This window comes from Stylophora pistillata, chromosome 6, assembly GCF_964205215.1.
Source record: "Stylophora pistillata chromosome 6, jaStyPist1.2, whole genome shotgun sequence".
In the NCBI taxonomy this organism is placed as follows: Eukaryota; Metazoa; Cnidaria; class Anthozoa; order Scleractinia; family Pocilloporidae; genus Stylophora; species Stylophora pistillata.
Genome location: NC_142524.1, coordinates 28,450,547 through 28,476,483, shown reverse-complemented (window position 1 = coordinate 28,476,483; position 25,937 = coordinate 28,450,547). Strand labels below are relative to the sequence as shown.

Here is a 25,937-nt window from a genome sequence, read left to right as displayed (position 1 = left end):
TTTAGGAACATTTTAGCCACCGATTATTCTGCTTTTCTTTCAAACATCGCCCATACTTTGCCTTTCATTGTTGCGCGACGAGCAGTAGTTTCATTTATACCAAAAATCTTATCTCCACTGAGAACTGAGTTGACCTGTCTGCTGAAAACATATTCGTTGCTACAGACGTCTGAACGTGATCAACACACCCTTAAAGTTGTAACAATGGACATTACTTGTGTAAATATATTAGCGTATGAATATAAGCTTATAAACACAATAAGATCTCTACCCTAATGCCACCTGATTTTGGGGGGGGGGGGGAAGGGATCAAAGCAGGGGTGTACTAAAAGGAATAATTTGGATATATCAACAAAGTTGAAATGGTAAATTGGCCACCGTAACGGTTACAAAAGCTGACGTTTCGAGCGTTAGCCCTTCGTCGGAGCGAATAGAGTACTTAAAGGTGCAACATTTTCATTTCATTTTCAACTATTTGTTTTTTCTATGCGAAAGCATACGTATATCTTACACACTTAAACATATAAATGCAAAGGAAAGCAAAAGTTGATGTTGACAGTAAATGTGTAAAATCAATTCTTGTGTCATAAACAAAATATGTTCGCGGAAGTCTCTCAACTCCGTTCAGGTGAATTAATTATTTTTCATAAGACTTATCATTTCAGTTTGTTATCTTCATTTTAATTTTCGTTGTTCTTTCATTCTTTCATTCTTTTTTCTTTTTTTTTTTTCTTTTTATTTATTGGGAGGAATAAAAACAGAATGCTGCAGCCAAAACATCTGTTTCCCGCGTCTTAGGGTAGTATGACCTGATGTGATTGGCTAAAGCGACCAGCTGTTCCAAATGCTGATTGGCTCGGCAAGTACAGTACCCACGTGGTCTGTCTGACTTCGAAATGAGGTTGAATACTTCAGTTGACAGTGAGTACCCCCAGCGAAGGGAGCTTCAGGCGCCAACATGGCCGACTTAACCACTGGTGTGGCCGAAGTCGAAGTTGAGGTGGAAACTATGGTGGAACCTCAACAAGAAGTTCAAATCGAGACGCAGCCTATGATAGCCCTTCAGCCTCTGACAGAGCCTGAGAACGAAGAAATCGTTGTTCAAACGACGGAAGAAGTTATCGAGGAGTCAAAACACGCCATAGTTGAAGAAGTGTCTATCTCCACGACTCCTTCAGGCAAACAGAGAAAAAGCAGAGGAAGCAGGACTAAAGGTCTGGGAAGATCGGGAAAGGGTCATGTAAACTCTACTACATCGAGTGCGTCAAACGCCTCGAACAGTGAGAGAGGGGGTGGTATTGGAGATACTGAACGCTCAGGTACGCGCAAATGGGAACAAAAGCAAGTTCAAATAAAGACTCTCGAAGGCGAATTTGCCGTGACAATGTGGGCGTCGGGTACGTTTCTGTAAAATGGGCGCCCTTCTTTTTCAGATTAAGTTGGTTTTAAGAGTTAAGCATTCCTGCGAGGCAGGAAAATCTCATGTTTTCATTTGTGTTTCTTGTCTTGTACGGGCTATGGTGATGCTACAGAGGAGAAAAAAGCTCAGCAAGAAGAGTTGAGTCAAGCTCCCGACTTCACCGAGTACATGACTGGAAAAAAGATACCTCCTGGTGGTCTTCCTGGGATTGATTTAAGTGATCCGAAACAGTTAGCAGAGTTTGCAAGGTAAGATGACTTTTCGTCCAGTTTGGCAGCCATTTTGAAATCCCATGACAAACAGCAGTCTTTGTTACAACCAAAATGGCGGAGTCCATCATGGCCGCCGTTCGTTCGATGCAAAAGTGGTAATCTGCACTATTTCCATATTATCCTCTCTGAAGGATTCTCATTCGTGTGTTGCATGGTACAAAACACAGTTATGGATATTTTTACTCGCAATTTTAAAGTTCTCCGGTATGGGGCATAAACAGAATTTTGGCTTTTTTTCCCGATAAACAAGAGATATTTCATCCGCAATGAAATAACCATTCAGCATGGGTTGTTTGAACAAGTTTTAATTTTTTCTCCTTTCACTGTGGTGAAATATTTGTGACTTGGCCCTTTCGAATTGTTTACTTTCTCGTTTCATTATTTTTACCTTTCTACGAGCTTTTGGAGTCTTTGGGCATTTTTTTTGTGCAGAATACAGAAAACACGAGTAAGCCCTTGAAAGGATAGTGGAAAACGATTACAAAATGAGATCCAGTCGTAGCAGTGTGATATTTATTGGTTAACTCTGTGTATATTTCTGCTGTACATCTTCTTCTTGGATATCTTATAAAAAGTTGTAAATAATACAAAATGAATCGGTGTATTTCCTGCCTAGGCCAAGGTCTATTTATCTTTATTTTGTACTGTTCAATTCAAGGTTTAGCGTTCTATTGTAGTAAATGTCACCAAATCTGGCAAATTTAAGCCAGGTTTCTGTAATTTTTGACACAAGAGGAAGGTAAGAACAACAGCTGAGAGATTCATTTATTAGAATTGTTGAAATATGCATTTCTCACTGAGTTTTGTACATGACCTCTGTCGTAGCCTTAAAGAAAGTTGTTGATATTACTGGCCAACAATAATGTTTCATCAGTGCATAGTGATTTGGGACATGCAAAATAGGCATTTAGGTTTATGCAGTTCCTTGTAAAGGATGTGAATTGACAGGAAAATTGTGAAGTTAGCTTATGCTGATCTCATTATCCATGGTTTTTTAGTGCTATCTGTGTTGTGCAGAGTTTTCTCTTAGTCTTTTTAAGAGGTTTATTTAACTGGAAATCAGCCTGTGATGTCAATTTTTCATCAATTTATTATTATGTACTCTAGTGAGAGATGCAGAGGTAACCTTTTAACTTCCATGTGTGATCAAGACAGAAATTCACCTTACAGTGTCAAGTGGACAAATAATGAGAATGGGATAAAAAAAAAAAAAAAGAAAGAAAATCAAGGGATTATCAATTGATCCAATACCAAATTCTCAAAAACAACATCATAATTGTATGGTAGACAGTAAGGAGAAATACTAATGAGATTTTGGGAGTGAAAGAGCTAATCCCTGGTTGGGTTATGGTGTTGTGTTCTGTGGCAGGACTCTTGACTCTTTCCGTGTCTTTTCTCACATAGGAATATAAATGGGTACCGGCAAAGTGACGGGTGGGGGAGAGAAATCTGCAGTAGGCTAGTATCCCTTTTAGGGAAGTCTGTCTCTCTTCTTGTAGCTTTCTGCTACAAACACCGGGACAAGCTGTGCAGTTAGGCCACTTGTGACTTGCCTGTGATTTCTTTTGCTTGGCATGTTGCCAAGACACCTGGAGTAGTTAGCCAGACCTTGTAGAGTAACGGGAAATGTTTGCTGCCTATTAACAGAAAGCTGTTGTAAGCTACAACTTTTTTTATGCTCATAGTGGCAAAAATCTCAAAGAAGCCAGATATTCAGCCTTTTGTTATCCTTGTTTTGGCTGGATTACGTTTTTCCAACAAACTGTTTGTTAACATGCCACATTTTTTCTTAAAGTATATCAGTCAATTTACCTAAAACAAAAAAAATATATTTGTATTTGAAAGGAGTTATTGAGGGAGAATCACACCTGAACCATTACTGAGTAACGAAAGGTTTATGTGTTTTGCAGAATGAGACCAAAGAAGATGAAAGAAGAAGAGGGAGCAAGAACAATAGCATGTCCACACAAAGTGAGAGGTTTTCCATTGCACATCTGATCCTTGAACTGTGTTGTATTGAAGAACAATAGTGTGTGTTTAATTGTGATCTGACATTACAGGTGGTGTGCACAAACTATCTTTGACTAAATTTGTATTTGGGTTGTTTTAGGGTTGTACAAAGATGTTTCGAGATAACTCTGCCATGCGAAAACACTTACATACACATGGACCAAGAGTCCATGTCTGCGCTGAATGTGGCAAGGTATGAAACTTTCTTTACAATGTTTTTGGAACCTATGGCCATCTTTCCTGATATAACCCTTAAGCTTTTGTTTATGAGATTTGATATCTCTTAGGATGTGTTCATTCTTCCCTTAGTTATTATTCAAAAATTATGTCAAGTTCATCATTGAACAGTTGTTCTCTTTGAAGGTGATATGAAATTTGTAGTACTTACCCTTGGTATCACACCTGATATTGCCAATTTCAGTCGATTAAATTTCTTGTTTTAGGCTTTTGTGGAAAGTTCAAAACTTAAGAGACATCAACTGGTTCATACTGGCGAAAAACCTTTCCAGGTATGGTTGTTTATTGTTTTAGTTTTACCTTGGTCTTTTGATTCTTTGTCTCCTAACGGTGACTAACATTTCTTATTACATGACTCGGGCAGTCAGAGGGCCAATAACTAAAATCAACCAATCAAAATGCTCTATTGCCGGTCAATATTCTCTCAGTATTGGACCGGGCACTGTCCCGAATGATACCGCACTTGTGTCCCTTTGAACTTCAGTTGTATAATAAATCTCTTATTAACCAAGCTTGCTCGGGGCCATAGTGGAAGAATGTCGGCCCTCTGTCTTTTTTGTATGGACCACGCTGTCCGTACTGTCGAGATCTCGGGTCGATATTCTCCCAGTACGGCCCTCGCGCTTGGTTAATAAGATATATATTTCTCCCTACAATATCACCCCCAAGTCAAATGTTAAGGTCATGAGAATAAAGGAAATGATCAGCAACTAAAGAAGCTCTTGATTGTTAAAGAACTTCTTGTCAGCACCTTGGGAAATGCATAGAGATTCATCATGAAGAATAGGCATACTGATTGTAGGGTCTAAAGGATCAAGGCTAATTCCATCTGTTTATGATAATGTGTTTCTTAGTTGGGAAACCGTAAAAGAGTATCTGTCTGTTGATAATGTCCATGATTTATGTTGCTGACTTTTGACTTGAGAAATAAAGGGAGAATATTAACACAACCGTAATTTGTGGAGTCCAGGTTCAAGAGCTGTGGCTGTTAGAAAAAACCAATTGCTTTCTTTTGTCTGTTAAATTGTTAAAGTAATTGTCTTTGAGATGTGAACATTAAAATCAATCATGCACTATTTTGATTACCAGCTAGGTTACAACTTAGGGTAAAGTTTTAAAAATCACGTACCTGTACATTGTAATTTTTTTTTTTTTCCATAACAGTGTACATTTGAAGGCTGTGGTAAAAGATTCTCATTGGATTTCAACCTTCGCACACATGTTCGCATCCACACTGGTGACAGACCATATGTCTGTCCTTTTGATTCTTGTAACAAGAGGTTTGCCCAGTCAACAAATCTCAAGTCGCATATCTTGACACATGCAAAAGGAGGAAAGTAAAATGCTATTCTCAAGGACTTTGGCAATTTGTGCATAGATTTTCATGGATGAAACCTTTTTGATTCCACAGAGGAATCTTGTGTCAAGAGTTCAGTACAACTTTGATAGAATTTCTAGATACAGCCATGTACATTTTACAGTCGTGTCTTCCATACTTACCCTTTGAGTCTAGCACAAATGTGGCTTCTATCCATCAAGAAAGTTTCTGCTTCTAGGGAGGTCTCCCTATAGGTTGGCAGATGGATCGAAGAGGACATTATCAGAGAGGATTGGCTATTGAATGTTAATTTGCAAATCAATGTGGTAGCTTTTTACCCAGTCATCTCAAAGTCACAGAGCTGTAAAATCATCCTTCACTTGCGTTTGACTCTATGGACTTTTGTATTGATATGCAGCATTTACTTTCAGTAACGTGATCCTCTTTTTCTTTTCACCTGAAATGTTCCATATTGTATTTTATCAGCTGTTACTGCTTTTTCTCAACCCTTAAAAGATGTTTATAAAATCAAGCCAGCTTTTGTTAAAAAGAAAAGTGAGAAGCAGGTATTTTAATCACAGGGAAAGCCTTTTCTTTGTTTTATTTGAGAGTTCTTCTGGAACAAAAGACAAAAGTGTATTATAAAAGGTGATTTTTAACCTTGCTCTCTAACTGGCTCACTGTTTATGTCTACTACATAGACGTTGTTGTAAAAAAGTTTATCTATTTCACTGTAATACCTGTACATGTACGTCTAATCTCAACGTAGTATTAAAGTCGTCATTAAAAACATTTTGACTGGTCTGGGTACAGCTCTGAAAGAAATGATAAGTGGTGTGGGAGCATTCTCCACATACAAGGTTTATGGTTATGAAATGTTTAGAAGCAGGGTATTTATGTCAAGTAAGAGGAGATATGAAAATTAGCTCATGCAAAGGAATCAGTTGTTTAGAGAGATATTTTGGGGGACTCCCTCTCCCTCCCTTCCCTGCTTTATCAGACCTGTGGGTTTCTGTGTTTTCTGAATAAAAGTTTGAACCCTTGTCCCCAGTAAGAAAAATTCCAGGACTGCCCACAAGAAAATATCTTGGTCTATAAAATGTCCAGTCTAATGGAACAAAAAGGCATTAGAATTAAATAAGGTGAATAGGAGGTGACTCAATATGTATCCTAAACTGGATGTCCATCTAACAGTTGATTAAGAAAATTTTAGTATAAAATAAAGTAAAGGGAGTAACCGGGATTGAACCAGTGACCTCTCGATCTGCAGTCGAATGCTCTACCACTGAGCTATGCCCCCACTCTTTAACACCTCTGATTAACTTTTGCTACTGATAGCCTCCATGTTGCATCTTCAGACCTTCCTTTCTTGCTTCTTTCGGGAAGAGTCTGGTGACCATTCAAGTATTACTGCGAATCAGTCGTGACAGTTTGTTCACATTTCATCATGGTGGTTTTGTCGTCTTCTGCTCTTTACTTGTGTGGTCAGTTGGGGAACAAGATTATGTTTTTCCAACAAACTATCGATTAACATGTTAAAGTACATCTCACTTCACCCAAAACAAAAAAAAAAGGATTTGTATTTGAAATGAGTTATTGAAGCAGAATCACAACTGAACTCCTACTGAGTAAGGAAAGGTTTATATGTTTTGCAGAATGAGACCAAAGAAGATGAAAGAAGAAGAGGGAGCAAGAACAATAGCATGTCCACACGAAGTTAGAGGTTTACCATTGCACATCTGATCCTTGAACTGTGTTGTATTGGGGAATGAGAGTGTGTGTTTTATTGTTTTCGTTAGCTCATGAATAAGGAATAAGTTATTTAGAGAGGTATTTTGGGGGACTCCTCCCTCCCTCCCTTTCTTTATCACACCTGTGGATTTTTTTGTTTGTTTCTTTTTTACTACTTGCCCAGTACAGTACACCAAAATTATTGTAATGGCAGGATTTACTTTTGAATATCAATATTTAATTTGTCTTAATAAGTTTCAATTACAAATTTCTGTGTTTTCTCAATGGAAGTTTGAAACCCTCATCCCCAGTATGAAAAATTCCAGGACTGCCCACAGGAAAATATCTTGGTCTACAAAATATCCAGTCTAATGGAACAACAAGGCATTAGAAGTAAAAAAAGATGAATAGGAGGTGACTGAATATGTATCCTAAACTGGATGTCCACCTAACAATTGTTTAACAAAATTTTAATATAAAATAAAATAAAGGGGACAACTGGGATTGAACCAGTGACCTCTCGATCTGCAGTCGAATGCTCTACCACTGAGCTATGCCCCCACTCTATAGCACCTTAGATTAACTTTTGGTACTGATAGCCTCCATGTTGCATCATTCAGACCTTCCTTGCTTTGCTTCTTTTGGGAAGAGACTGATGACCATTCAAGTATGACCGCAGATCGGTTATGACAGTTTGTTCACATTTTATGATGGCAGTTTTGTCGTCTTCTGCTCTCGTGTGGTCGGTTGGGGAAGAAGATTGATTTTCCAAGAAACTGTCGATTAACATGCCACATTTTTTCTTAAAGTATATCTGTCAATTTACCCAAAACAAAAAAAAGGATTTGTATTTGAAAGGAGTTATTGAAGGAGAATCACACCTGTGGGTTTGTTTGCTTTCTACCACTTGTCCAATGCAGTACACCGAAATTATTGTAATGGCAGGATCATATGTTACTTTTGAATATAAAAATTTAAAATTTAATTTGTCTTAATAAGTATCATTTACAAATTTCTGCATTTTCTGAATAAAAGTGTGAAACCCTCATCCCCATTATGAAAAATTCTAGGACTGCCCACAAGAAAATATCTTTGTCTATAAATGTCCAGTCTAAAGGATAAACAAGGCATGAGAAGTAAAAAAGATGAATAGGAGGTGACTCAACATGTATCCTAAACTGGATGTCCATCTAACAATTGTTTAAGCAAATTTTAATATAAAATAAAGTAAAGGGGACAACTGGGATTGAACCAGTGACCTCTCGGATTAACTTTTGCTAGTGATAGCCTCCATGTATCATCATTCAGACCTTCCTTGCCTCACATCTTTCTGGAAGAGACTGGTGACCATTCAAGTATGACCGCAGATCGGTTGTGACAGTTTGTTCACATTTCATCATGGCAGTTTTGTCGTCTTCTGCTCTCGTGTGGTCGGTTGGGGAAGAAGATTGTTTTTCCAAGAAACTGTCGATTAACATGCCACATTTTTTCTTAAAGTATATCTGTCAATTTACCCAAAACAAATAAAAGGACTTGTATTTGAAAGGAGTTATTGAAGGAGAATCACACCTGTGGGTTTGTTTGTTTTCTACCACTTGTCCAATACAGTACACCAAAATTATTGTAATGGCAGGATCATATGTTACTTTTGAATATAAAAATTTAAAATTTAATTTGTCTTAATAAGTATCATTTACAAATTTCTGCATTTTCTGAATAAAAGTTTGAAACTCTCATCCCCATTATGAAAAATTCCAGGACTGCCCACAAGAAAATATCTTTGTCTATAAATGTCCAGTCTAATGGATAAACAAGGCATGAGAAGTAAAAAAAAAGAATAGGTGACTCAACATGTATCCTAAACTGGATGTCCATCTAACAATTGTTTAAGCAAATTTTAATATAAAATAAAGTAAAGGGGACAACTGGGATTGAACCAGTGACCTCTCGATCTGCAGTCGAATGCTCTACCACTGAGCTATGCCCCCACTCTATAGCACCTTAGATTAACTTTTGCTACTGATAGCCTCCATGTTGCATTGTTCAGACCTTCCTTGCTTTGCTTCTTTTGGGAAGAGACTGGTGACCATTCAAGTATGACGGCAGATCGCTTGTGACAGTTTGTTCACATTTCATCATGGTAGTTTTGTCGTCTTCTGCTCTCGTGTTGTTGGTTGGGGAAGAAGATTATGTTTTTCCAACAAACTGTCTATTAACATACCACAATTTTTCTTAAAGTATATCTATCAATTTACCCAAAACAAAAAAAAGGATTTGTATTTGAAAGGAGTTATTGAAGGAGAATCACACCTGTGGGTTTGTTTGTTTTCTACCGCTTGTCCAATACAGTACACCAAAATTATTGTAATGGCAGGATCATATGTTACTTTTGAATATAAAAATTTAAAATTTAATTTGTCTTGATAAGTATCATTTACAAATTTCTGTGTTTTCTGAATAAAAGTTTGAAACCCTCATCCCCAGTATGAAAAATTCCAGGACTGCCCACAAGAAAATATCTTGGTCAATAAAATATCCAGTCTAATGGAACAACAAGGCATGAGAAGTAAAAAAGATGAATAGGAGGTGACTCAATATGTATCCTAAACTGGATGTCCATCTAACAATTGTTTAAGAAAATTTTAATTTAAAATAAAGTAAAGGGGGCAATTGGGATTGAACCAGTGACCTCTCAATCTGCAGTCGAATGCTCTACCACTGAGCTATACCCCCACTCTATAGCACTTTTCATTAACTTTTGCTAGTGATAGCCTCCATGTATCATCATTCAGACCTTCCTTGCTGCACTTCTTTTGTGAAGAGTCTCGTAACCATTCAAGTATGACCGCAGATCGGTTGTGACAGTTTGTTCACATTTCATTTTTGCAGTTTAGTTGTCTTCTGCTCTTGTGTGGTCGGTTGGGGAACAAGATTATGTTTTTCCAACAAACTGTCTAGTAACATGCCACATTTTTTCTTGAAGTATACCTGTCAATTTACCCAAAACAAAAAAAAGGATTTGTATTTGAAGGGAGTTATTGAAGGAGAATCACACCTGTGGGAATTTTTTGGCTTTTTACCATTTGTCCAATACAGTACACCGAAATTATTGTAATGGCAGGATCTTATGTTACTTCTGAATATAAAAATTTAAAATTTAATTTGTCTTAATAAGTTTCAATTAAAAATTTCTGCGTTTTCTGAATAAAACCCTCATCCCCAGTATGAAAAATTGCAGGACTGCCCACAAGAAAATATCTTAATCAATAAAATGTCCAGTCTAACGGAACAACAAGGCATTAGAAGTAAAAAAGATGAATAGGAGGTGACCCAATATGTATCCCAAACTGGATATCTATCTAACAATTGTTTAAGAAAATGAAATAAAGGGGACAACCGGGACTGAACCGGTGACTTCTCGATTTGCAGTCGAATGCTCTACCACTGAGCTATGCCGCCACTCTAACTCTGAACTCCAAAGATGATTGGGAACTTACGAATGATGCAACATGGAGGCTGCTTCGCTTCTTTCGGGAAGAGACTGGTGACCATTCAAGTATGACCGCGGATCGATTGTGACAGTTTGTTCACATTTCGTCATGGCGGTTTTGTCGTTTTCTGCTCTTTTCTCGTGTTGTCGGTGGTTTAGCTCTAGGATGTGCCACAATACATCTTTGATTATTCCAGCCGTACAATTTTCTTCCCTCTCGTGCACGACGAGATTAATTAAACCGGTCACCAGATTGTCTTTGCGATGTCCACGTGCATTTTATTACGTGAAGCCAAAAGAAAAAAAGGGTCCAACACTCAAGGGTTGGTTATATTTTGCAGCTGGTGGTGTTGGAGTGATCACAGGAGCTGTGGTTTTCCTAGGTAGGAGTTATTGTGGCTTAAAATTTTAACTTTAAGGCTAATTTTGGTGTTTTTTAAAGTAATGTTTCACCCAGAGGGTCCGTGCTCGCATGGTCTTGGGGATGTTCTCTTTGTAATTCGCACCTCCCCACAGCCCATAAATTCCTAATATCTTATTTTTGATTCTTGCTTAAGCTGCTACACTTTTCTCTGTAGAGCAGTACCAAGAATTTGGTGTTAGATCAAGATAACATCTTTCTGATAAGTTTGAGTATTCTCATTACCTGATTGCTTGAGAACGTATGGATATTTTACGGAGAAGTTACGTGCTAATCACTTCTGGGAGTTTAAGTGTTAAAAGAGGCTGAAAATGTGAAGCCCTTTGATTCCATTTACAAAGCTGCTGACTAAAATCAAACCCCTTTGAATTTCATTTTCCGATGGCTGTCATCAAAACATCGAGTGTTCAGATGTCCACCATCTTTAGAGGGTATGGCCTAAAAAATGAACGTTTGATGGAACAATTTTGAGATCTTGCTTAGCCCCACTTCCTATATCCAGTTAAAATTTCCAATAAGTAAAAGGCAAATGATGTTTAACAGACTGACTTGCAACTGACTCCTCCTGGATTTGACTTTTCTTTATTTGCCAATAACCCCAAAGATTTTCTCAAGTTCTTATGACTATGTTTGTTAAACATATATTCATCTGTTGAAGAGGGGTGTTGTGGATGTAAACTGTCTTTCCTAAGAATAAAATATACTCAGTAACCCTGGGTAAGATTCAAGTCCAGCTCATTTTGATCAATGGTCTATATGAGCTTATGGCCAATTATGTCCAACTGTATCTAGGGGAGCAGGGTGGGGGGGGGGGGGGGAGGCATGTAAGGTGTGGCTGGAAATTAGAGAGTTAAAGTAACAGCAAAATCAGAACTTTAGGTCACTCGCCCAGGTTATTGTTAAGGCATCAGACAGCAATGATTTCTCCAGTCATGGCACAAAATGCTCATACAGGGAAAACTCCTGTACTGCTTTTTATAAGATAACCAAAGTAAAGCACGCGCTCTGATTGGTCAATTTAGCGTCCTCCATTTGCCCATGGGTGTACGCTGCTGACGTGAGCAAATGCAAAGACTATTTTTCTGCGCGCACTTGTTTTTTTCTGGTCGCGTAAGACTTGTTACATAAAAGGGAACTCTTTAGCTACAATGTATCAATGTTATGTTATAAAACAAATGGTAAACACCACAGCGTACACTATTGAGTTATGGATGCACTTGGGAGGTTTGCTAAGCACTCAAGAAGCTAGAGTCACTTGAGGCGACTCTTACGCTTCTTTCGTGCTTAGCAACCTCCCGCGTGCATCCATAACTCAATAGTGTACGCTGTGGTGTTTACCATTTGTTAAACACTGTTCTCTTGTGTTTTCCTGCTGCTATATTTCTTTATGAAAACCCTGCCCACCTCACTTCTGGTAATCCTTAGATCTCATCAGTAATCCTCTTCACTGTCTGCCGTGCAATTCTCGTGATTTTAGTTCAACTAACTAGATCAATCAACTAATGATCTCCAAATTGATATTTTTTTTATTCTCATCACTTATGCAAGGCTGTGGTCTAGCAGCGCCCGGTGGTCCCTGGTGCCTTACTTTTGCTCTTGGGCAACTCAGGAATCTTAGTTTTTTCATAAAAAGCATATGCTGGGCACCCTGGATTTCCCAGTTACAGAGCACTGGGCTCCCGTCAATTTTTCCTAGAGTACAGCCTTGCTCATGTGCTTGTCATTGTTGGGGGAAATTCTGTCTAGATCACTCATGGGAGTTATTTTATAAGGTTGATAATAATGAGAGAAAGTAACTATAAATTTCAGTGATATCTGCTTCTATATTTCTTAGGTCTACCTGATCCAGAAAATGTGAGTAAAGTGACAAAGTTTATTGTTGAAGTGTTCTTATCTACCTGTATTTAATGAAAGCTTCTATTGAGTCAGTAAGAATTTATATTCAGGTTATTTTCAGTTTTATGAAATCTTTATAAGTGTATATAAAATGCAATACAAAAGGATCTACAAAGAAATAGATTTTTCTCTGTATACTGGTGCTGCAGTTGGCAAAATTCAAGAAGGTTAGGCACTTCTGTTTAGTGCATCGAAGTCCACTGTGCCATCCAATGTGTTTCTACTACAAAGACACTCAACTTTTGAAAAAAGCTGACTTTGCCGAGATCTCTGACCACTCATAGCTCAGAGCTTTAGCAGTGCATTAGATAGCCTTAAATCTTTCTTATTTATTAATTGATAAACGTAATGTGTGAACACAAAATGGAGTGAAATAATGAAAAACAGAAGTATTTATCAATCAAAAGTAATTTGCATATCAGGGGTTAAAGAGAAAGAAAATTGATATACCCTTTTAGTCAAAGTTCCTCTGGCATTTCTTATCAGAGAGCATTGTAAGGTTCAAGAGCCTTTGCAAACAAAGAGGTTATTTTTTCAGATTGGAGCAAAATATCTAACAAAGTTTAATGTTAACAAATATCGCCATGAGTTGGTCAACAATGAGTGTGATTCCTCTTTAAAAATGAGATTTAGGGTTAAAGATGTTAAAACCTGACCCAAAGTTATTTTGTCTTTTCAGCCCGAAGATGGATACAAAAATGGTTAGTTCTGGAAATGCATTTTGAATTTAATTTTGGATTATTTTGAGTCAGTTTTGCTCTTGTTGAGGAAAGTCTTTCAGCTGTTGATCATTTTTCTTACAGAGTTAATGCCAATGCAGTTTATTTATAGAACAAGGGACAAGATCTGGGATTTTTATGAGGTAAGAATATTAAACACCCATTGGCAAAACAAAGTGTTGACTCGAAAAGTTACTTGGAAATTTGGATATCTTATCTCTCAGTAATTTGATTTGGCCCCCAATGCTACCCTCAGGAGGTCATTGAGGGAAAACTTTTACTGCTGGAGAAAATGAACACCTCAAGCTATTCAAGGAATTCCTAACAAAAATTCAGGCTACAGTTTTGAAAGTGGCTGCTGTGGTAACTGTCACTTTTACCCCTAAGACCTGACTGTCATGTTGTAGGGTTTTCATTAGAAATGAAGAAGCAGTAAAAGTAACAGGAGATTATCATATATACTTAAATAAACACCAGGATACTTGTTCAATTTTTTCGTCTCAAGTGCAGCACTTATTTAGGTGTGGTGCTTATTTGGAGGCGGTGCTTTTTTAAAAATTGGATGCAGTGAAGAAATAATCTCCTTAATGCATTTTTTTCTCTTCTTGCCCTAACATCAGTATGCAAGTTCTCGATACTTTTCTTTATACATTTCCTATCATACTTACAAGGAGAATCTGTGTAACAATCAATATGTTTCCTTGATTGGTGATCATTTCCTTTATTCTCCTAACCTTTATGTGTGATTCAGGGGTGATATTGTAAGGAGAAATTAGATGCTGGTCACTCTAAGGAGTTAAAGAGATAATATTGGTGACCACCTTCTCCACATTCTTCTCTTTTCTATGGTTTAGATTGAATCATACAGGTCTGAAATTTAAGTGATTTCTGTAAAATAATTTATTATAAGTGATTTTCTGTAAAGTCCTGGCTGGGGCATGATGTTGTGTCCTTAAGCAAGACGCTTCACTCACATTGCTTCGTCTTCTCGGATAAGACGTAAAGCTGTAGGTCCCGTCTCCTACAGGGTTAGGGGTAGGAGACATAAATTTCCCATGAACAAGATTACTGTGTAGTGGATGTCCTCCCCGGGGTGGGATGGGTGGGAAGGTGAGATCACTACGTGGGCTGAAGTGGCTGCCAGAGGCACCTGATAGAAATGCTGACATCCAATCTCAACCTTACAATACTGTTAAGTGCGACTGAATATATCCACAGAGAAGTCTGCACTATATAAATGTAAAAATGTAAATGTAAAATGGAGATGCAGTAAATGGTTTGAACCCGGGGGTAACATGTGAAGGTGTAGTCTGATCGTCCGGGTGAGTGTAGTCCTGAGAAGGACTGTTGTCGGTGGCAGTGACTGACGTTTCGACAACCTGTGCAGAAGTCATCATCAGAGTCAAGTGAGTGACAACAATCTACTGACAACAATCACTCACTTGACTCTGATGATGACTTCCGCACAGGTTGTCGAAACGTCAGTCACTGCCACCGACAACAGTCCTTCGCAGGACTACACTCACCCGGACGATCAGACTACACCTTCACATAAAATGGAGATGTTAATTAACTGTTCAAGTTACTCAGAATAATCCTTTTGACAGTTGTTTAGTATCTTATGTTATTCTTTAAGCCAAAGATTTGTTTCAGTTCAAAGTTGTTTTTTATTTTCCTGACAGATGTTTGCTGCACCATCAAGCAAAATGTTATTACCAGATCCCCTCCAAGAACCTTATTATCAGCCCCCATATACACTGGTGCTTGAGTTAAAAGACGTTTTGGTTCACCCAGAGTATGATGTAAGTAGATGGGAAGAAAATCTTCCATATGTAATTTCAGTTTGCCTGCAGAGCAGGTCTAATTTTGCCAAGCAAGTGCTCAGAATTTTTTTTAGTGAAAATTATCTTTGATTTTATTGGAAGGGAGTGGAGGCGCACTGGCCTCATGGTTAGTGCACTCGACTCTGGATCGAGTGGTCCGGGTTCAAGCCCTGGACTTTACTCTCACAGGGCCTCTCTTCACCCAGGTGTATAAATGGGTACCGGCAATTTAATGCTGGGGGTAACCCTGTGATGGACTAGCATCCCATCCAGGGGGGAGTAGAAATACTCCTAGTCGCTTCATGCTACAGAAACTGGAGTTAAGCACCGGCCTAATGGGCCACTAGGCTCATAAACAGACTTTACTACTTACCTACTTATTGAAAGGGGAAAGCTGAGAGGAGAAAGAAAATTGTACCAAGGGGGTGAGCAATAGTGAAAAATTAAGGAGGGGGCGAGGGTGGGGGACTAATAATAATAATAGTAATTTACATTTATATAGCACAGACTTCTATATGAATATATTCAGTTGCACTTCACAAAATAAAGTAGAGAAGATTTGTCTAATATCTTGGGAGTGTTTTTTTTTTTAAATAAAACAACTACTCCACTAGCACTTGTTGGATATGAGATGATTATAGCCAACGAGGCGCATAGACTGGATAAAAATCCATGGCTGATTATTATTTGCCCCTTCCCAACCCCTCCCCTTACCATTGACTCTAACTCCAAATTAGACATGGCCAGTGGAATAATTAACAATTATTCCACGAGTGAGTGTTGGATATGAGATGAGAGATAGCCAACAAGGCGCGTAGCGCCTCATTGGCTATAATCATCTCATATCCAAGAAGCGCTAGTGGAATAATTGTTTTTTTAAAAAAAAACACTCCCAAGATATTAGATAAATCTTCTCGATTTTATTTTGTAAGAAGAAACCGGATGTTACGATGTACAGATATTAGATTATGGTATATTGGCTCATATACCATAAGGGCTAAGCCAACAAAAAGTCTGGAATTGCATTATCCAATGATCCAGTTTTTAAATAAATGATTGTGTGCTTTGTTTAACTGGCCCTAATAAGACACCTTTACCGCAAGCTAAACTTTAGTTATTGCAACTCACCTGTAGGGATCATTTCTTTATGTGAATATTATCCATAGTTTAAAATATTACTTTTTTCATTTGATTGTTATCAGATTCCTTCAGGGGAAGAAAGAACCCTTCAGAATTTGTTGTGTTCTGAACATGTGGCTTCAAAGTTTAGTTGGTAATAGCACCCAACTAGTATCTGGGAGGCATGGATTTTTATCCAGTCAAAGCCTGAAATTTTTTTCCAGGCTTGTTCTCTGCAATGTCAATTATTGCAGCTCTGTGTGAGGATCATTTCTTTAACAAGAAAAATATAATGTCACGAAAATTGATCAACAAAGTATTTTCCTCTATTCCATAGCGTAAAAGTGGCTGGCGTTTCAGGAAAAGACCAGGAGTGGATGCTTTTCTTAATCAGCTTGGGCCACCTCTATTTGAAGTCGTCATATACACGCACGAAGCTGGATTTGTGAGTTAATTTGTTTTTAATTAGATCTTTTTCTTCTTTTACTGAGAACAAGTGGAGCTGATTTTGATCTCCCTTCGCATGACTTATAAATGCATTAATCCTTTAGGGTTCCTATGGAAAACCCTAACATCAGCATGCGTATTCTCCATACTGTTCTCTATACATTTCCTGAGGTGCTGACAGGGAAAATTTGATTAACAATCAAGAGCTTATTTGGCTAGAAATCATTTCTTTATTCTCATGGTGTTACTGTGTGATTCAGGGGTGATACTGTAAGGAGAAATTACATATTGATCACTCTTTATGGTGAAAGGGCTTAGACTGGTATACATTCGGAAATAAGGTGCTAGCTTATACACATGAAAATTGGTTCTCGCTGTACAATTCGCACCAGTTAAGGCTATTACTACTGCAAGTAATCACGAAGGGAGGTGCCTGGTACGATTTCAACGCTTTTAATCTGTGGTTTCATTTGCAGACGTCAACTTTGTAAAAAGTAGAACAAAAAATTATGAATAATAATAATCATAATAATGATGATGATGATTTTTATTTTTTTAATAATAATAATGAAACTTTATTTAGCAATAATTTCCATAAAATCCTCTGCAATACAAAATATTAACAGCGCTAAAACCGATCCAAAATAACTCACTTTCGGCTCACATCTACTCCTTTTTTTTTAATGTTAAAGTGTCTAGATGATGATGATGATGATGATTATACTAATAATAATGATATTTATATAGCGCGCACATCAAAAGCTTCTCGTGGCGCTTTACAATACTATAAAATAATATTAAAATAACCTAATGCACATAGATAAAATTCAATCAAACAGAAGAGAATTAATAGTTACAAATTTTGAAAAGAGAAAAGTCTTGATTTTCTTTTTAAAAATAGTTACGGAGCTAGATTTACGAATTGAAAAAGGAATGCTGTTCCACAACTTAGGTGCGCACACAGAAAAAGCTCTGTCCCACCATAAACTGCAAGGGAAGCCCAGGATTAACGCCTTTCAGTACTAATTTTCGTTTAATAAACCTTATTTTGCATCAGTATATTGTGCTGAATAAGGACACGAAACTGCATCAGTTGAAAGAGGAAGAATTGACCGTAAATCGTTCAAACATTTTTTTTTCTAACAAGAGTGCTGCACCTGTAGTGGATGGATTAGATCCAAGTGGACTTATCATGTACAGACTTTATCGAGATGCTACACTGTATACTGATGGAACACATGTTAAGGTAAGATGAACAGTTTTTTTTTGTTCCTAACAGAGGGAAGGGAGGGGTGGATGGGAAGAAGGGGTATGTGACCCGGGAGTAAAAGAAGGGAGGAGAGGGTAAGGATTAGGGGTACGAAGCCTGGGAGTAAGCCTTCTGCTGTTCGAGCATTTTCCTGGGCTTTGCGAGATCATTTAAGGAATACATGTATTGTTTTATCTTGCACTGAATATTCAGAATTAAAAGCATTAGAAACGTTTGGCAAACAGGGCGGAGAATTGCTGTTTAGATTTGAACGCGGAAACATATCCTTGACACAAGGCGTTTCTTTGCACCAGTTTTCCCTCCAAACTTAACTCAGTTTCTGTCGTATTCTCGGGTCCAGTCTTCAATGTTCCCAAGGAAGTAGCGCGGCTGGTTATCGATCCTACTTCCAAACCCTTTCATGTTATTTTCAGGATTTGTCCGCCCTAAACCGAGACCTCTCAAAAGTCATCATGATCGACTGTGACGAAAAAGCTCCAAAGGACAACCCTCGAAACGCCATCATTCTCAAGAAATGGGAAGGTGACCCAACCGACAGAAGATTGTTTGATCTCATTCCTTTTCTTCTTAGTGAGTATCCATCGTTTTCCTTCAGTTTCAAAAACCGTGTAGGATGATAAGTAGACTTGCTCACAATGCGCGCTTTTGAGCGCGTAGGGCGGATCCTTCCACACCAGAACAGAAAACCAAGCGAACGACTTTGAGAAAGTCTAGATGATAAGCTGTAATAATGGGAAGCAGAATATGGGAAGTGGATGGTGGGGAAAACGACGAGAAAATCGTAGAGGATTTGCTTAAGGAGCCACTTCTGGGAATACTACAGAATGTAATCGGGATTTGAATTTCAAAGATTTCAAATTATTACCTTTCAAGCCTTAAACTCCGGTGCCTTTTGATGGCCGGTGGCCTGGTGACCAGCGCGTTGGTCTTCTGTTCAGGAAGTTTGGGTTCGAGTCCTGGACGGACCAGGGGATGTTCTCTTGGGCAAGACACGTTAAGTCTTACACCGTTTTTTATTTATTTATTTATGTTTTTTTTTTTATTTTTTTAAGTGGTGGTGTTTACTCCATCCAGAAGTATGAATTGGTACTAACTCAATTTTTGATAAAGCTGACAAAATATTGAAGGGTAATTTGTGATGGACTGACGACCCATTTAGGACGGGGGAAGCTGAAGGGGTGTGGGAGGGGGGAAGGAATAGAAATACCCTTTGTCGCTTCCTACAATGGAAATTGATTCAATTTCCGGCTGGGTAGTAAACTTGGCCCGTGTTCAGATTTAACCACACAACTGTGTGCAAATCAATGCGTAATGTTCGGGCTGGAATGAAATCTTCGTTCAAAAATATAATCTCGCCTCTTTTGCGATTACCCTCTCTCAGCCATTGCCACTTCAAACGTTGAAGACATCCGCACGGTATTAGACTTTTATCGACAAGAAGATGACATAATTGAAGCCTTCAAACGGAACCAGGCTAGGCTTCGAGAAGCAGAAGAGGCTAGGCTACCGCAGCAAGGTGCAAGATCATCATGGTCTGGTGTGTTTGGACGAAGCTTTAGCTTGGGCGGGTCAAGCAGCAAAAGTGTGAGTTATTAACATGTCCTTCTTATTAAGTTGATCGTTTCTTTAACAGAGTGTCGGGTTCAGTTATGGACTGTCGTTTGTAATCTTCAGGCCTGTAGCCTACAGAGCTGGTATCTCATGAGTGAGATCAGTGAAAATTAGTGAGCTTTACAAGTTCACGACTGTTCACCAAGTCGCCATCTTAGATGTGCAGTTAGAATTGATTGTGAGAGAAGGGGCGAGAAAAAAAAGGGACGCGACTTTTCTTCCTTTTTCCTTCACCCCTCAGCAGTAGGAATTTCTTCTCTCCTCAACTTTCTTCTACTTTGAAATCCATGATGGTGGCTAAGCTTGCTCTGTGCGATTACTCAGCGATCCCTCGTCAAAAGTACGCTCTATTTGGCAGGCTATGAGCCGTCCTTTGTCCTGCTCTTTTACTCGTGTGATTGGTTCCACCAAGTTGAAGAAACCTGCTTTTTCAGTCACTTTGCTTTACTTTCCTTTCCTTTCAAACGACTTGAAATATTAAGTTTTATTATTGTTTATTTAAATATTCTGTAGCAGCACAGCACGACTAAATTTCTGACATCATACACATTTCACAAGCATCATGTGCGCGCCTTATTTAATTTAGATTGCATCAGTTGAGTGGACAGGCACTGCTTGTAATAGGATAATATTGCATGCCACCTTGAATTTATTTTGACTCTTGACCCCAGTTACTTATGTTTCTTTAATTGATTAATAAGCAGAAGAGCCCCATTAAGGACGTTGCTTTCAAACTCATTTTTCACGACTGAGGTAAAACAAAAGGGAGTTGGGTTTTTTACAACGACACGAACTCCATGCAGTTCGTTCTGATAATGAGTTGGATCAACAGATTCTTAACTGTTAATAATCTCTTGGTTGGATGATTTGCCGCGAAGCTACAAAGGAAACTTGCACTCCATCCGTAGCTTTTGTGGAAGTTTCTAGTCGGTAATTGGAATACGGTCGCCAAAAAAATTTAATTTGCTAAAAAAAACTTGTCTGACAGTTGGTTTTTTTATGTTTGCGGGGGCATCATACTCGGACAAACAGTGAGATAGAGACTGAAGCTTCCATTTGGTAATCATAAATCATTGAATGGTCGCCAAAAAAAAGTCCATTTGCTAAAAAAAGAAGCAGAATATCTGACGATGGTTTCTTTCTTTTTTTTGTTTTTTTTTGTTTTTGAGGTTCACGGGAGCTTCAGTACTTGGAAATGTTTCAGCTCGACCCAATGTCAACTCTGCCTTTGATTCGTCGCTATTCTCCCTTTAAATTGTGATTATGATATTTGCCAGAGGGAGCCCATCATGTAAAAGCCCTGTGGTTTGTCATGGGCTTCCTCGTCAATTTCATTCTTTTGTTTTTTACACTTGTAACTTGATACTTAAATTTATGGCAAAGTAAATAGAGCATCTTGATAAATCGTAAAGCCGGCAAGGAGAAACGGGGCAAAAACGACTGAGTGAAGATGATTTATACAATGTTTATGTCAGTTTATCTTAAAATCTTAAACACTAAATTAAAAAAAAACATCACTACTTGCAATGCATGACTGCTGATTACAGGTTGCGCGAGTTTGGCGTTTAATCCCCAAGATTTATTTCCATTCGCCATGGCGGTTTTAACGCTCGCAGTTTGGAGCCCTGGATGTGCTAGGCAACACTTTAGGTTCATATGTGACAAGCGTTCTATATTTTGCTAGGATCAACTTTGTCGACAACGTTTTGTGGGGATATAGAGTAAGGTAGACTGTTAATGTTGAGCACGGCTGTTGAACCAATGCCATTTTCGGGTTCCCAAGAGCAATACTATTAAGAATTAACTTCGTCGCAAAGGCTTCACTTCATCAAACAGAGGCTTAGGGCATCTCGGAAATAGTTCGTTGACTTGGCACAAGTGCGGAACAAAGATGATAAAAAGATAAGTCGCCAGTGAGAACTTGAACCTCAGCCGTTTCCGCTCTTCACCTTAAACTTATCGCTAATTCGAAAAACAATCTGGAGAGAGAAACTCCTCAAGGTCAGGAGAAATTCACGAGAAAGTTGAAACTCGAACGAAAAGTCACGAAAACTGGAACGAAATCTTCGTGATTCGTCTGTGTCTTATCTTCGTTGTCTCACTGTGGCCTCAATACAAATGTCTTGTTGTAATTTATGAAAGTGTATCAATGGATAGCATGCCGCCTTCAGGAGGAGGATGGACGCCACTGTTCTATGCAACTTTTTATACTTGATACTGTTAAAAAAAAAAAAAAAAAAAGAGTTGTCGTGATTCATCTTGGTGAAAACATTAGACAATGAAGTATCATTATCTCTGTCTGGCATTGTGGCGCATTTTGCGCGCTAAAAGGGAGATTTTAGAGGGCTAAAATGTATTTTAGCCGCGCGCACGCTCGCGTGATGATTCAAACTGTTTTGGTCTTTTTTTTCAGGTTTCATTTTCTCGATGCTCTACGAAGAAATGATTTTAATAATAATCATAATAATAATAATAATAATAATAATAACGATACAGTTTATGTTCTAGGCATAAGTATTTTTTTGGCCCCTCTCAAAGCTCATTTTAACCCTCGCCAAACGGCTCGGACTAAAATGACTCTCAATCGAGTCCAAAACATATTTATGCCCGCGAACATGAACTCTATTGTTTAACGGTTGTCTCTCGATGTAGTTACTTCCGACAATGATCGCGACGTTTAGACTGCTAGACTGCTACTGCTAGCTTTCTTCGGGCGACGGGGTTGACTGTCTATTATTGTATGTAACATTTGTGCTTAATATCGTAACAAAAGCTGTGGATAATTCAGTATTATTATAATTGTTTGCGTCACGATGTAGCGACTTTCTATAAGGATCGCGACGTTTCCATTGCCACTTTCTTGCACCCCTCGGGTGATTAGGTCGAATAGTTTTGCGTCACGTTCTAGAGAAGTATTGGATAGTTGGTCGAAGAAATTATATTTCAGTCGGGGAAGACTCAGGGATTTAGGAAACCAGTCACAGGGGCAACCATGATATGGTTTCGCGGGATTAATTAAAGTGCTAGTACTTAAATGACTACTAACGCGTTTGTATTGGTGTCAAATGGGAAGACGTCAGTCGCCTCTAAAAACGCTGTCAGCAACATTCGAAGGTTGTGGGCTTCTGATCAATGAGTTTATTTTTTGTTTTGTTCCTGTTTTGAACTCTCACTTCTGCGCCAATCAATAATTTTGTTACGTCTCGTTGGGTTACGCCTCCAGGAAGTTATAATATTTGCTTCTCTGAGAGACTTATCCGTAGAGTTGAAGAAGTCGAACCTTGAACCTGAAATTTCAAATGGTCGGGTCTTTAAAATATATTAAAAATATTATCTTATCAGTACTTAACAATTCAAAGTACATTATTGATATTCGCAAGAGTTTCACTTTTGACACATTTTTATACTTTTTTTTTTTTTTTGTAATTTGTTAGATATTTGTTAATTTTTATTGTAAACTAATCTTCAAAAGCCCTGTTGGGAAATGTTAATGAGAAATATTGTATCAGATATTGTGGAGGAAAATTATTGAACGACTTCTACTTGCTCTGTAGAGCAGATTTTCACATAGTGAAGAATGTAATCTGGCATTTCATTGTGATTGGTTGCAATAACTCGTGCCATTCCCAACCGATAAGATGCAAAGTTAAAATCGCGACTCGCGTTTTTTTTTTTTTTTGAAGGATGGAGATAGTTTATTTGCATTAAGTTGGAATTCAAACTGGCCCCACATTGATATTTTCATTTGGATTAAATGGCCATTGCAAGGACTTAGTTGTTAGTTTTACGACACTCAATCGTGAATAGATTGTTAAACCGCCCAAAGATCGTGTCCAATTCCATTCCGGCGTGTAAGCAGAAGTTTTGATGGTGTGAGGGGTCGCCACGGTTTAAACAGCGCCAGTCTAACAGGAACCTCAACTCAATATTGTCACAAATTATTCTTGCGTGACTCAAGTGTTCGCTATATAATTAACAACTTTGATGTAGCCAGCGTACAACGTTTATGACTTTTCGTTTATAGCCCAATGATATAGGCTGTCTAAAGAATTAATTTGTCTTTAATTAAATGGGTAAAATTGCTCACTGTGTTGGTGGAATGGAGTAATTTCGAGTTATCTTACAAATAAACGAGTTTTACTACGTGACTTTTATTGGTAACTTTTGCATAGGAAGACCTTTGTTAATAAAATTTTCTTCTAATCTTAGAAATTCCCACGCACCTAAAAATAAGATATTTAACAATTAACACAATTTAAATGTTGACAATTTAGCGGTGTTTTTGTATCGCACGGGAAATTTTAAAGCCGATTTGTATATGTGACGTAACCAAGAAGTGAATATTGGAAATTTCTTTCAGTGTCAAGCCTTCTTGGTCGTTGAATCGGAAATAAAGATAGATACTTGAAATTCTTGTCCTTTAAATGTGGTATCGGTTTAAAAATTATGGTAAGGATATTGATTGTGGCATGTTATATGACGCAGCGAATTTTTAGCTTCGATGCTCATAATTTTTGGGGGCGGCCTTCGCGGTTGGTGAGGTTTAAGGCCCTTCATAATTCTGTGGGGTCCCTATTTTCTTCTCTCTTTTCTTTTTCTCTGAGCGTCAAAATTTTCATTTGTTCCCCTTAGTTTATTTTATAGCACCTTTTTAGAGGGAGATTTCTCTAAAGATAGCGTCTCTAAAGGTGACATGGGTAATGAAATTCATCCTTTTTTTGTCAGTTGCAACGGTGACATATGAATCGATCAAAGTGGATTTTTTTAGCCTAATTTTAGTGTCTTTTCATTGTTCTGTAAAAGCTTGTCCAGACCCCTTCCCTCCTCTCCCGTGCCACGACTCCACCCCTCCCTCCCCGTTTTCCCTTCCACGACTCTTAAGTATTTGGCCTATGTACTCTCCTACTACGCTATGTATGTTGAACTGACTGGTTTCTTGGATGTCTCCATTCCCTTTGTGAATTTGGGATAATACGAATTTGAACTGCCTTCAGTTGAACTTCAAATGCGGCTAAGCGCAAAAGAAAAAGTTTTCGTTAGTATCGAAAAAAAAAAACAAACCCATGGATACAATTGGTCTCATTGATTAAATATTCTTATTTCTGTAGGTAAACCCAGAAAAAAAGTAAGCCGTCCAAAAACGGATATTCAGTAAATGTGGAACGCAGGACGAGTATGTCTACAATGTGGAAAAATTACAATAACATTCAGAACAGAACCGAGAGAATTTTCACCGAGGCGTGTGAACAATCGATAGAATTGTTAAATACTACAGAAATATTGCTGTTGTAGTCTATCAGTGCACAGATTTGTCGTGGACAGAGTATGACAGCTTGGACTTCTGTTGGCGCGGCGACGTTTCTCACAATACTTCAGGACTCCAAGCTGAACTTGCGACAACCTTGCATCATAACATGGTCGCCAGAAGTTATATTCCATTTGCAATTTTTTTTTATAAACAAAAAAAACAAAAAAAAACAAAAAAAAAAACACGCAGCATCGATGGTAAAGTAAAGCTAATGGTTATCTCACTTATACTAAATCAAAAAAAATAATGATAATAACTCAGAAATGTACAGCTTGAATGTTACAGCTTGAAAGTTACAGCTTGAAAGTTACAGCTTGTGACATGATCACCGAACACCGGTCGTCAACGCGGCGACTTTCGTCGCAAATGTAAACGCCAAACTTTTCAGGTTTTTTCATGACATGGTGACTGGAAGCGATCCACTTAAGATTCAGGGGGTACGGTCGTTGTTGTAATGCTATTGAAAAGAGAGAAGGAAAGAAACCTACATTTTTTTTTTCATACCCTCCGCTAGCTTTATTATCCCCCACGCCCCTCGATTAGTGTCTTGACTTCTCGTTGTGTGCGTTCACTAACAATTCTCGCGTCTCTGCCAAAAATTAAAAGTGCTTTATCATTGTTTAACTCGTGTATCTCTCCTGTCTTTTGTCATAAAAAAAAAAGCTAAATACAACGAAATGAAAAACCGTGTCGAGAGGGCCCGGAGAATGCTGAGGGCAGTAGTTCACGACGGTAACATGATAACATCTACCCAACCACTGTAATAAAACTTCATAAATCATGAACTGCAATGTGGGTCCAAATAGAAAGATTCAGTTTAGATAAATACAACCTTTAATACGTTC

General features: G+C 38.1%; 2 protein-coding genes, 1 long non-coding RNA gene and 5 other non-coding genes across 11 annotated transcripts; 2 read left to right on the top strand and 6 right to left on the bottom strand.

The window, feature by feature from the left end:
- The first annotated feature begins 916 nt into the window (after nt 1–916).
- On the top strand, nt 917–6,049 carry LOC111329110 (uncharacterized). Of its 3 annotated transcripts, none has more exons than XM_022933721.2 (6): nt 917–1,397; nt 1,533–1,668; nt 3,603–3,663; nt 3,803–3,895; nt 4,146–4,211; nt 5,104–6,049. In XM_022933721.2, the coding sequence occupies exons 1-6, from the start codon at nt 959–961 to the stop codon at nt 5,278–5,280; spliced, it is 972 nt and encodes a 323-aa protein (XP_022789456.1). In that variant the 5' UTR covers nt 917–958; the 3' UTR covers nt 5,281–6,049. The 3 variants fall into 3 exon arrangements, with proteins under 3 accessions (XP_022789456.1, XP_022789457.1, XP_022789458.1); XM_022933722.2 differs by having other exon boundaries at nt 918–1,319; XM_022933723.2 differs by having other exon boundaries at nt 919–1,214.
- A 436-nt stretch (nt 6,050–6,485) lies between these two features.
- Trnac-gca (transfer RNA cysteine (anticodon GCA)) lies at nt 6,486–6,557 on the bottom strand. The gene has a single exon. It is a non-coding gene; the product is annotated as a tRNA-Cys (tRNA).
- A 920-nt stretch (nt 6,558–7,477) lies between these two features.
- Nucleotides 7,478–7,549, bottom strand: Trnac-gca (transfer RNA cysteine (anticodon GCA)). Its single transcript has one exon. It is a non-coding gene; the product is annotated as a tRNA-Cys (tRNA).
- Nucleotides 7,550–7,905: 356 nt separating this feature from the next.
- On the bottom strand, nt 7,906–10,547 carry LOC148729267 (uncharacterized). The gene is made up of 2 exons (XR_015988487.1): nt 10,353–10,547; nt 7,906–9,976 (listed from the first exon to the last, which is right to left on the bottom strand). It is a non-coding gene; the product is annotated as an uncharacterized LOC148729267 (long non-coding RNA).
- Trnac-gca (transfer RNA cysteine (anticodon GCA)) lies at nt 8,905–8,976 on the bottom strand. The gene has a single exon. It is a non-coding gene; the product is annotated as a tRNA-Cys (tRNA).
- On the bottom strand, nt 9,650–9,721 carry Trnac-gca (transfer RNA cysteine (anticodon GCA)). Its single transcript has one exon. It is a non-coding gene; the product is annotated as a tRNA-Cys (tRNA).
- Trnac-gca (transfer RNA cysteine (anticodon GCA)) lies at nt 10,376–10,447 on the bottom strand. The gene has a single exon. It is a non-coding gene; the product is annotated as a tRNA-Cys (tRNA).
- Nucleotides 10,548–10,553: 6 nt separating the features above from the next.
- Nucleotides 10,554–25,716, top strand: LOC111329113 (mitochondrial import inner membrane translocase subunit TIM50). Of its 2 annotated transcripts, none has more exons than XM_088724501.1 (10): nt 10,554–10,861; nt 12,734–12,753; nt 13,475–13,496; nt 13,599–13,657; nt 15,197–15,316; nt 16,794–16,901; nt 18,051–18,149; nt 18,587–18,743; nt 19,555–19,757; nt 22,198–24,194. In XM_088724501.1, the coding sequence occupies exons 1-10, from the start codon at nt 10,588–10,590 to the stop codon at nt 22,228–22,230; spliced, it is 1,095 nt and encodes a 364-aa protein (XP_088580627.1). In that variant the 5' UTR covers nt 10,554–10,587; the 3' UTR covers nt 22,231–24,194. The 2 variants fall into 2 exon arrangements, with proteins under 2 accessions (XP_088580627.1, XP_088580628.1); XM_088724502.1 differs by lacking the exon at nt 22,198–24,194 and adding an exon at nt 24,893–25,716 and having other exon boundaries at nt 10,557–10,861.
- The last annotated feature ends 221 nt before the right edge of the window (nt 25,717–25,937 follow it).